General features: G+C 39.4%; 1 protein-coding gene across 1 annotated transcript; it reads left to right on the forward strand.

Moving 5' to 3' along the window:
• The first annotated feature begins 1,969 nt into the window (after positions 1-1,969).
• ccr9b (chemokine (C-C motif) receptor 9b) lies at positions 1,970-4,735 on the forward strand. The gene is made up of 3 exons (XM_034214142.1): positions 1,970-2,210; positions 2,341-2,399; positions 3,353-4,735. The coding sequence occupies exons 2-3, from the start codon at positions 2,346-2,348 to the stop codon at positions 4,406-4,408; spliced, it is 1,110 nt and encodes a 369-aa protein (XP_034070033.1). The 5' UTR covers positions 1,970-2,210; positions 2,341-2,345; the 3' UTR covers positions 4,409-4,735.
• Positions 4,736-12,231: the final 7,496 nt, after the last annotated feature.

The following is a 12,231-nucleotide window of genomic DNA, read 5'->3' on the forward strand; positions in this document are numbered from 1 at the left end:
TCACAACACTGCCCCATAAAAGTATGAAACCCACTCACAGGAAACACAACCAGAACTAATAAAAGCACTTCCTTTGACCAAGATAATAGTTATGTCTTATTTTTGGCTTTGTAAATCAGACTTAGTTCTCACTTTATTCAAATCCTACTCTTGGTTTCAAAGTGAGTTTGCTTGTTTTCACTATAAGCTTTGATTTGTTCCCAGGTCACACAATTAGTATGACAGGGACTGTTCTTTGACATGTTTGTCAGCTGTGTGACTATTTGTCACATTATTCAATTCCCTTTACTCTTGGGCAACACCATTCAACTTTGAGGTTCCCTTTCTTCATAGAAAGCACTTTTTTTTTATAGGACATGTCACATAAATGCTTTTTAACTTGGAAGGAATTGTAGGCTATTTTTATTATATGTACAGCACTTTGGCTCGACCAAAAATCGTTTATAAATGTGCTATATGGTTCAGTGTGCAATGTTCAAAACAACAGATAAAGCCAGAAATCTAGGTGTAGTCATGGACTCTGACCTGAGTTTCAACAGTCACATTAAAACTGTTACTAAATCAGCCTACTATCACCTAAAGAATATATCTAGGATTAAAAGACTAATGTCACAGCAGGATTTGGAAAAACTTGTCCATGCTTTTATCTTCAGTAGACTGGACTACTGCAATGGTGTCTTCACAGGTCTCACTAAAAAATCTATTAGGAAGCTGCAGCTAATTCAGAACGCTGCTGCTCGAGTCCTCACTAACACTAAGAAAGTGGATCACATCACTCCTGTTCTGAAGTCTTTACACTGGCTTCCTGTGTGTCACAGAATAGATTTCAAAATACTGCTGCTGGTTTATAAAGCACTGAATGGTTTAGGCCCAAAATACATTTCTGACCTCCTGCTAAATTATGAACCATCCAGATCTCTCAGGTCTTCAGGGACTGGTCAGCTTTCTGTCCCCAGAGTCAGAACTAAACATGGTAAAGCAGCGTTCAGTTATTATGCTCCAAATATCTGGAACAAACTCCCAGAAACCTGCAGGTCCGCTGCAACTCTGACTACTTTTAAATCCAGGCTGAAGACTTTTCTTTTTGTCGCTGCTTTTAATTGAACTATTCATATCTTAGACTGCACTGTAACTTTTATCCATGTACTTTTTTCTTTTAATGTTTAATTGACAGCACTGTAACTTGTATCCATGTATTTTTTCTTTTAATGTTTATTTTATTAGCTTTTCTTTTTAATGACTGATTTTAAATGCCATTTTCTTAATCTCTTTCATTTTTTGTAAAGCACTTTGAATTGCCTTGTGTTGAAAAGTGCTATATAAATAAACTTGCCTTGCCTTGCCTTGCCTATATAAATAAAACTTGATTTGATTTGATTTGACACTGGAATAATAGGTTGTGGTCTATATAGTATGGTGCGTTTTCAAAAAAAGCTCAGCAAGTGGCTTGTTAGCTTAGCTTAGAATACGACCTTTAATCGAAGTTTAAAAAGTGAAATATAATTCATGATGAAAATGACCTGTTTTTCGGGCATATTTCCTCACCACTGACTTGAAAGAGAAACTCTGTGAAAGTCAAAACCTTTAAAAATGACTTTCCTTATATGTTGACACTTCTTAAGACCATTTAAAAAGGAAATATGAGGCTTGCGTGGACACAGTGCTGAGCTTTAGACAGCTGGATTGCTATACTACACAATGGGGCTTACAGTAGTCTCAACATGCTACCTTCTCCAGTTTTGATCTTCTCCTCACACCTCTTGGTTTTCAGTTTCATGAATCACTCATCGGTAGTGTTAAGTGCTCCACCTGTGTTTACACTTGGCTACAACATGATAAAGTTAATCGGGCGTGGAAGGACTGTGGGTGCATAGTTTTGGTTCTCGTCTGATGGCTGTGTTAAAGTGGGTTTAGTATAAAAGTCCCAACTTCCCTGTGAAACTGTCACAATGTCACTGTTCATAGATCATACAAGTTCCTTTTCAATTTGATATTTACTGTCATGGGGTAATGAAATATACATCACCAATGGTCATGTGCTTCTCTGCAGACTATAGGGGATGGATGGATGGCTACATCAGCACGTGATCCTGTGGTTGAAGGGAAACCATATAAGCAGGTGACGATCAGTCTGGCTGGAAAGGTTACCATTCATACTACCCTGACGAAGAAACAGCAGAGTTTGTTCTCCACATCTCATCACTGAGTGGGTAAGTGATTTGTTGTACTGTTAACATGCATCTATAAACTTAAGGGTTACTTTTCTCAATATGTTGATTTATTTTGATATTTTTTACAGTTGAAAGGTTAAGGTGTGCTGTGTTGTCTTGTTTTCTGTAGATAACATGGATGTGCTATTTACATCAAATACGCCCGCAGGAACTGATTATGCTGAAAGTGTAAGTATTCATTTGCTGTTATTTGTATGGCATGCCATGTTGTATAGAAAATGTCTATGTCTGTATGCCTGAGTAGATTAAAGAAGGTGACAGTGTTGGTGCTGACTATACTTAGCATCACATATATTATGAACACATCTGTGTTTTATTGCATGTGTGTATCAAAGTTTGTGTTTGAAGTACGATTTTAAATTATATTCAAGTATATTTTAAATACTGTTAAAAATTAAACTCAGGTTGCTGTAAGAACAAATCCATGTCAATGCTATTAATTAACATGATATATTTAGCATTCTTGATGTATATTTTTATTTTAATGTTTTTACAGATCATGCTCCAGTTTTTATTTAATATATATATTTATGTTGGAGGAGCCTGTGACTTAAGATTTGCATTGCCATATCTACACTGTACTCTGCATATGTCAGTTAAGCCCTTGCATCTTTGCGGTAGATTTAACTAAAGCAGACTGAGGGATAAGCAAATGCCACATTCACAGCTGCATCAGCATACATTTTTCCATTGTCTCTGGAAACCTAAGCCTAGCCTCGGCTTCACAACACTGTTTTATCTCTGCCCTAAATCTAAACTTGAAGCTTTTGGGGTACTGTAGGCCCTCATTTCTAGAGCCCCTCAGGATCATTCACCTTACCCATGCTTGGTTAGCAGCAGGAAATTGTGCAGTGGTGTGGTTTCTTCTGCACAGACACAACACCTGCACCTGACAGAAGTTGTATCGCACGCTCTGGTTAGCATGTACGTCATCGACAGCGTTTGATGTCCCATCACTGTATCCCCACTATGTTGTGAAACCCTCAGCAGCTTGAGAGTTGGGTTACAAGGACATCGAGAAGTCATTTGCCTGACAGGAAATGAAAAATGCATTGTATCTGTTGCACAAAGTCCTCTTTCATATTGCATTAGATAATCATTGTTTCTGTTTTTGATTGCAGGAAACTTTTGATGATGACTATGGTTCAGATCCGACTGACGACCCAGGCATTTGTGACAGAAGCTGGGTCAGGGAGTTTCGTGGGCAGTACGAGCCCCCTCTCTTCTGGATGATCTTCATTCTTGGTGCCGTGGGTAATCTGGTGGTGGTTTGGATCTACACCACTGTGCGCAACCCCCTGAAAACAATGACCGACGTGTACCTGCTGAACCTGGCTGTGGCTGACCTGCTCTTCCTGTGCATGCTGCCTTTCTGGGCTGTCGATGCCATTAAGGGCTGGGACTTTGGTGTTCCCCTCTGCAAAATGGTGTCAGCTGTCTACAAAATCAACTTCTTCAGCAGCATGCTCCTGCTCACCTGCATTAGTGTGGATCGGTATATTGCAATTGTGCAAGTCACCAAGGCCCACAACCTGAAGAAAAAAAAGAGGCTGTTCTACAGCAAACTTGCTTGCCTGGTTGTCTGGTTGATTTCCATCCTCCTAGCCCTCCCTGAGTTTATCTTCGCCCAGGTGAAGACCGACCGAAACGGGCAGTCTTTTTGTGATCTGCGTTACACTGAAGACGAAAAAAACCAAACAAAAATCCTGGTTCTGTCCCTGCAGACCTGCATGGGATTCTTCCTTCCTCTTCTAATTATGTTATTTTGTTACTCTGTCATCGTTCGCACACTCCTGCAGGCCAAGAGCTTTGAGAAGCACAAGGCCTTACGTGTCATCTTTGTTGTGGTGTTTGTGTTTGTTTTCTCTCAGCTACCTCACAATGGTATGCTAATAATGGAGGCCACGGAGGCAGCCAATACAACAATGACTGATTGTAAAATGTTAATCCGTTTTAATGTAGCTGGACAGATTGCCAAGAGCCTAGCGTTTTTCCATGCCTGCCTGAACCCATTCCTGTACGTCTTCATTGGAGTTCGCTTCAGACAGGACCTCCTGAGGATGGTAAAGATGTGTGCTGGCGGCCTGAGCAAAGGAGGGCTCAGTAAGATACAGTCGGTACCTAAACGCCCCTCAATCATGTCTGACACTGAAACTACCCCGGCCCTTTCCATATAAAAGCCTATTCTCCCAAAACCTAAAACCTGAGAACCGAGCCTATTCAACATGATGTATTTTTACTTCTATCCTCATGCATTATTTGTTTCCAACAGAGAAATTATAACCTGTTCAACTTTAAAAGAAAAAGAAAAAGTGTTTGAGTTTACATTCATTACATTACTATTCTGGCAGTAACAACAATATTTTTCAGGAATCACTTTATAAACTGTATATTCTTGTAAATACTATTTTGTATTAGTGTTTGTAAACTGTTCATTAATTCATTTTTTTACTTGCTGCTGTGAAAATCATTATTTGTCAAAAAACAAAAATAAAAAATTAGAACAATTTTCAATCGTGCTTCAGTTTTCTTTATTGCTTTACTTTTCAGCACAAAAACAAGCGGGAAAGAGGTCCAACTATAGTTTTAATACCGCAACCGAAAATGTGAGTAGCACTAAGTTATGACATGAGCAAATCATATCTACAATACATGGGAAAGCATTGATGTGCTTTCACTGGTGTAACGTTCACTAGAATGTGGCCAGTGCTATCCACAATGTTTTCGATCTGACTAAACGTCCTCCTGTTGACTGTCTGTGGCATCGTCTATGCCCACACTTAACTGCTGAACCTTGTCTGGCATTAACTAGGCAGTTTCTCAGTGGTTTCTAACGGATGCCCATTCAGGCTGGTGAATGTTTCCCACGATCGCCTCACAACGGCTGTAGCACAGACAGGTGTCACTGCCTCAAACACTTTCCATTTTCAGCGGCATCTTTGAAGCACATTATTTTAGTTTCTAAAAGGGGCTAACTGAATCTTAAATACATATATTTTTTGTAAAAAGCCTCACAATTAAATGCCAATTAAATGCGCACAGCAGAAGTTATTACTTGTCTGACCTTTGCCACCAAAAACTGAGAACGTCTAAAGCTAAGGCCAATAAAGTGGGCTGGTGACCGACTACCATTCATTCCTCTCTGATAAGCTCTGTGTCACAAAATCAGAGTTTCATGACACCTCCAAACATAAACTGCTTAATCTGAAATTAATCGGACTGGCAAAGAAAATCATCAATGCTGAGATTTAAAGTAAATCTTCAAGACCTTAACCCATATTCAATAGTACGACTCATATTCGGTAAGGCTGTAAAGTTTGAGAACATTTAAAAAACAACCTCTATCAAATGATACTGTATGACTATTGGCACATGAGGGGGAGGGAGACAAATTGAGGAAGAAAAAGAGAGGAACATCACAAGGTTCATATTAGTCGCAGTCTGGCACATCGACTGTAAAAAACAAACCCCCCATGTTATTGTGGTCACTGAGGTCGGCACCAGACAACTGCAGACTACCTGCTGATTCCAGGTGAGACCACAGACGCATTGTTTCATTTTCCTGCTTATTGCTCCTCTCACGACAGGAAACCATCAGTCAAGTCGATAACAACTGCAGAGCGGAGGCCTCACAATGGATTTCTATGGGAGAGATCAGTTCATCCTGAGCGCATCAGGGAGAAGTGCTTCCCCTTAAGATTTAAAATGTGAAACTGCAAAAATTAAATATATCCTGTTGTAAAATCAAATGTATCTTCTTTTTTAAACTAGCATTGTACACTGAACAAAAATATAAATGCAACACTTTTGTTTTTGCTCCCATTTTTCATGAGATGAACTCAAAGATCTAAAACATTTTCTATATACACAAAATAACCATTTCTCTCAAATATTGTTCACAAATCTTAAAAAATCTGTGATAGTGAGCACTTCTCCTTTGCCGAGATAATCCATCCCACCTCACAGGTGTGGCATATCAAGATGCTGATTAGACAGCATGATTATTGCACAGGTGTGCCTTAGGCTGGCCACAATAAAAGGCCACTCTGAAACGTGCAGTTTTGCTTTATTGGGGGGGTCCGAAAACCAGTCAGTATCTGGTGTGACCACCATTTGCCTCACGCAGTGCAACACATCTCCTTCGCATAGAGTTGATCAGGTTGTTGATTGTGGCCTGTGGAATGTTGGTCCACTCCTCTTCAATGGCTGTGCGAAGTTGCTGGATATTGGCAGGAACTGGAACACGCTGTCGTATACGCCGATCCAGAGCATCCCAAACATGCTCAATGGGTGACATGTCCGGTGAGTATGCTGGCCATGCAAGAACTGGGATGTTTTCAGCCTCCAGGAATTGTGTACAGATCCTTGCAACATGGGGCCGTGCATTATCATGCTGCAACATGAGGTGATGGTCGTGGATGAATGGCACAACAATGATCTCGTCACAGTATCTCTGTGTATTCACAATGCCATCAATAAAATGCACCTGTGTTCGTCGTCCATAACATACGCCTGCCCATACCATAACCCCACCACCAACATGGGCCACTCGATTCACAACATTGACATCAGAAAACCACTTATGGTAGAGAAATGAACATTCAATTCACGGGTAACAGCTCTGGTGGACATTCCTGCTGTCAGCATGCCAATTGCACGCTCCCTCAAAACTTGCGACATCTGTGGCATTGTGCTGTGTGATAAAACTGAACATTTTAGAGTGGCCTTTTATTGTGGCCAGCCTAACCCCCAGTTTCCACTGGGTCCGTCTGCGCCGCGCTGTGCCGCGTTGCGCCGCGGTTTTGGTCCGACCTCCTCTAGCGCCATAACCCACCGGACACGTCCCAGAAGCGTTTCAGAAGCGTAGCATCGTGCCTGCAGGCTCGCAGTTTTGTTATTGATTCGGGCATCCTGGACATTTGTACTTCTACAAGAAAGTAAGTAGGCTACGTAGTTAAATGTTTTATTTTTGTGTCTGTTTAAATTGTGTTTATTGAATGGCTCTGTACTGTACCTACAAGTATTAATTAACTTTAAAACATGTAGTTGTTACCTTCCACTCCACAAACTGCAGCGACTAAAAACCAGGCCTTGTCCTTTCTGATGTTGTCCTTGTAGTAAGCATTGGTTACATCATATAAAATAGTGTGTTTTTCCACTTCCATGATGAAAACCTCGTCGTCCATTGTGCGTATCGTAGTGGAGGTGTTGTGATGAAGGAGGGGGGTCTGCTAAATTAGTATATGTGGGGGATGGGCCTGGCCCGGATGCTCACCTTTCCACTTCCTGCGAGGGGGGGCTGCCTGCCCGACCTTACGTTACGGCTGCGCCGCGGCAAAAATAGGATTCATCCTAATTTTAGAGAAGCGCTGCGCCGAGCCGCTTCTGGGACGCGTCTGAGCCGTAACACGGCGCGTGTGGTGGAATAGCACCCATTGACTAGAGTGGCCGCGATCCTTACGGCCCGTCTACACTACAGGCATCGAAAAAGCTTGAAGCTGGGCATGTCTGAAGCTTGGCGATTTTTTGGGAGCAACGCGACCAACAACCAATCACATGAATCTCCCGCCCCCGACATACAAAGCAATAGCAATGTTAAAACGAAGTAAACTGGATATAAAATCCCCAAACAGGCGAAAACCTACCAGTTTCACCCACTGTCTCTGCCACCTCCCTCCATGCCTGGTTCCTCCGGTTTGTATCCCGGTAAATAGTTCTGGTCGGAAAGAACCGGGTGATTTGCTACCGTAATTTCTCGTTTGGAATATGAGGAAATGAACTGCGGTCTGGCTCTCCCAGCTTGCACGCGGTTTGATTGGCTAGCGCTTGTACTGGCGGGAATTGCAAAAACGGGAGTTGATTGGCTGACGCCAGCTTCGAGCAAGCATCGAGCCTCAAAAGTTGAACATTGTTCAACTTTTGACGCCGATAGACGCTCGCGATGCTTGCAACGCCTTGCCATGCTACCCACAATGCAGTTCGGCGAAGTTTGAAAATATCCTACGTCACCCCATTCAAATGAATGGGCGAAGCGTTGAAAGCATTTTTTGACGCCTGTAGTGTAGACGGGCTGTTACGACCGCTGTGGCGCAGCGCGGCGCAGACGGACCCGGTGGAAACTGGGGGAAGGCCCACCTGTGCAATAATCATGCTGTCTAATCAGCATCTTGATATGTGGATTATCTCGGCAAAGGAGAAGTGGTCACTATCACACATTTTTTCAGATTTGTGAACAATATTTGAGAGAAATGGTTATTTTGTGTATATAGAAAACGTTTTAGATCTTTGAGTTCATCTCATGAAAAATGGGAGCAAAAACAAAAGTGTTGCATTTATATTTTTGTTCAGTGTATGATACAATTTGGTAAAACTACAATTTGAACAATGAATTTATAAATCTTCACTAAGGCAGTAATGTTTCCAGAACATTACTTTTGTTTTGACTCAAACATATTTTGTCTGACGTTTTACTGCGTAGGCTACTGTATTGAATCCTCAATATACACATCTACATGTTGATGTATGAGCATGATGTAATTTTACTTTTCCCTGTTAATCATCTAGATAACATTTAAACCTTATTATTGAAAGTGAAAGAAACTGAATGACTCAACAAATAATTCATTGCTTTTTTTAGTTTAGCTAACTTTTTGGTTTCTTGATGGTTAGATGCAAGCTCAGACATATTATGTGAAGTCAGAATACTTTTATTGTTGAAATAAATATAGTAGTGAAAGATGCTTGAATAGAACATTTACTCAAGTTCTGAAGTAAAATTAAATACGTATTTCTATTGTAGACTTTTTAGGGTAGATGCAGACACATAATCACAACACTTACTTTATGGCATGCGCTCAGCAACACATTCCCTTTACGGCATGCCCACAGAGGCCTTTCCGTGTCTTGTACACTGCAGTAGGCTACATAAATATATAATAATAATAATAAAATAATAATAATAATAGTTGGTGAAAGCGCCTGTATAGTAAAACAGGAGGTCCTGGGTTCAAATCCCAGCAGCGCCTCATGTTAAAGACTGCAGACTTTAACTGAAAAACCTGAAGATGCCTCTTTAGATTTGAGATAATTCTGCCAAAGATGACCCCAAAACTGTCTTCATCTTAGGTTTATATAATTACAAATAATCTTCATACAGGACAAAATCTCCTAACACACAATTTTTAATTCACCTTGAGATTATTTTGTTAACCTATCATTGAATATTCCTGCTTCAGAGATCTCCACTACTTAGGGAATGTCTGGCTCAGGGAATCTTTAGACTTGAAAACTGAAAAGTGCATTTAGCTTTAGTTACACAAATAGCCTCACCTTGAAACACTCCTGTTCAAATCCCAGCAGTGCTAATTCTTAGAGAGAATATAGACTTTGTTGCTGTTCGAGTAAGGAGTCAAAAATATGTTTTCTCATGATGTAAATGAACGCAGCTTTTACATGAGAGAAGTAAAGGATCTTAACAGAGGTTCTGTGTATCAGTTTCATATAGTTTTTATCTTATTTAACAGCTCTGCTGCCATCTAGCTTAGACTATGAGCCACTCTGTTAAAATCCTCTTTAGATAAGATAAACTTTATTGATCCCAATTTGAGAAATATTTTATATTTATGATATCAAATCTGTAGTCATGTACAACCTGATAAAATATATGATCATGGTTATAGAACCCAGCATCTTTGACCAACTAAGCCACAGCACTTTTCATTCTCAGGAGGTAAAGGAGTTAAATAAAGAATCTTTAAACAAGCATATTAGAGAGATCTCTATAAAGAACATTTAAGGTAAGACTTAAGAGAGAATTTTCACCTCTTTTTATGAATGTACATTTATAAATATAGTGAAAGTCTTTGGTTATCCTGAGAAGAATAACATCACGTCTAAAGAGGACTTTTAAGTTTATCTACAGTTAAGTTGTTATGTTTTGTATGAATTTTTCTATTTCAGGATTCAACCTGTATATTAAATGTTTTGTGTATTGGTTTTGGTTGTATTCTTTTGTATTCTTACGTCATTTGCTGTAAGAATACAAAATGCAGGTTGGACCCTGTCACCCTGATTAACATTTGAAGAGGAACAGACATTATCTCCCTCTTTAAACTAAAACTGAGTTTTAAAACAAGCTCTGTTGAGGCCAAAGGCTTAATTTATGTTTTATATTGTGTCTAAACAATGAAAGAGATACATTTCATCATATTTTAATCTTTTTAAGAGCTCTGCTGCCATCTTGAGGTCTGCAGGTAACAGATCACTTTAAAGAACATTTTCTCTTTAAAGCATATATTATAAATACATTTGGAGTCTTTCAGACAATAATGCCACAAGTAAACACCATTTTTGAACTTTAATTTAATTTGTTATACTTTTCTGGCTGAAAATTCTGCATGATTGAGGATATTTTGACAACAGAGAACATTTAATGCACAGTTTAACTTTAAATATAATATTATGAGTTATGTTGGTCATTAGCAGTACTTTATGTGTGTTTTCAAAACATGACAGGTCACTTTAAGACATACAAAACAGCTAAAAAAGACTTAAAATGATTTAAAATGCTTTTTTGTTGTTGTTTTATCTCAATATCTGCCTGAATTAAAAAAGCTGGAGGAAAACAGAGGTCGTATCACACAACTCATTCCCTCACCGTTGTCTTTTTAAACAGTTGTTGAATTCATTTGAACCTTTGAAAATATCAAAAGACAAAATAAACACTTTAGCCCCAGCACTTTACATTTCCATGCTTACTTAAATTCTCATTCCTTCGAAATAAACAGTTAATGATTTAGTCAATTGGGGTGCACTAGAAGCCTTTAATGCCTCACAAAAACAATATAGAATGAAAATAATCTATAAATGAATACATCTATTGATGTAATTGTTATATTTAATTATGATCTATTCTATTGAAGTTTGTCTTCAAACAAAGATAATTTTTTTCAAAACTAAGAGAAACGGACTATTAGGTGTCCGCACCAAAACATACGAAGCGTAGTATTTACGTGTCACAAGAACGCGGATGTCTTCAAAAATCTTCAGCGAATTAGTCTTTCAAGACATCCACGGTTGTTTAGTTAAAGAGTGAAGCAGAATGAAGTGTTGAACAGTGTTGTGTAAAGTAAAAATTCTCCGTCAGCTACATAAAAGTAAGAACACATGTCGTCTGTGAAACCTCCTCCTTACTGCAGAACGTCTCTCATTATGTTATAATGTTTTTTAACGGACGTTGTCTGATTATATAATCATATGCGCGGGCCGCTAGTGTCTGTTGATCTCCAGATTAACAGCAGCATGAGAATAACCTGCCGAAATTGCCGATGCTCCATGGCGGAGCCTCCGGTAGAAATTGCCGGGATTTGCGTTTTTACCCCCTTAATGTCTGACCAATGGTTGAACAGCATTTCCGTGCACATGACTTATGTTTAAAGTTTATAGTCCGTTTGAGTTTTGCCCGTATGAACGCAAACCGAACCTTCTGAAAAATTAAACAATGTAACAAACAGACTATTAGGTGTGAATGCACCCTTAGATTCTTTGATTTCTGCAAAAAATAACATGGTTCTGCCGTTGCCTAGCAACCAACAGGCAGGCCTCGTTTGGGGGCGGAGCCTAGCGAACGGTCCTTGGCTCTGTTGACGTCATTTGGCTATGATATCTGTCAGTGACGTGTGAATGACGTCACTACAGAGTTTGAAAATAGACCCTGGTCCTCTGCAGATCACTTCTTCTCAATTCACTGAGGGCCAGCACGTAATCTACCCAGCAGACAATTTTACAGACAGCATCCACAGATAATCCAGCATTATAGAATTAATTAATAACATTAATAATTTGTCAGTTATTAACATTATTAATTAAGTAGCAGACATTTTTACAGACAGCATCCACAGATAATCCAGCATTATATAATTAATTAATAACATTATTAATTTGTTAGTTATTAACATTATTAATTAATTACCACGTCTATGCAAGAAGTGCTATGTCAGTG

This window comes from Gymnodraco acuticeps, unplaced genomic scaffold (assembly GCF_902827175.1).
Source record: "Gymnodraco acuticeps unplaced genomic scaffold, fGymAcu1.1, whole genome shotgun sequence".
NCBI classification, from domain to species: domain Eukaryota; kingdom Metazoa; phylum Chordata; class Actinopteri; order Perciformes; family Bathydraconidae; genus Gymnodraco; species Gymnodraco acuticeps.

Excerpts from the sequence above, each read along its gene's own strand:
- ccr9b (XM_034214142.1), top strand. The coding sequence starts at position 2,346 with ATGGATGTGCTATTTACATCAAATACGCCCGCAGGAACTGATTATGCT. Across the intron at positions 2,400-3,352 it reads GAACTGATTATGCTGAAAGT|GAAACTTTTGATGATGACTA; the intron begins GTAAGTATTCAT and ends TTTTGATTGCAG.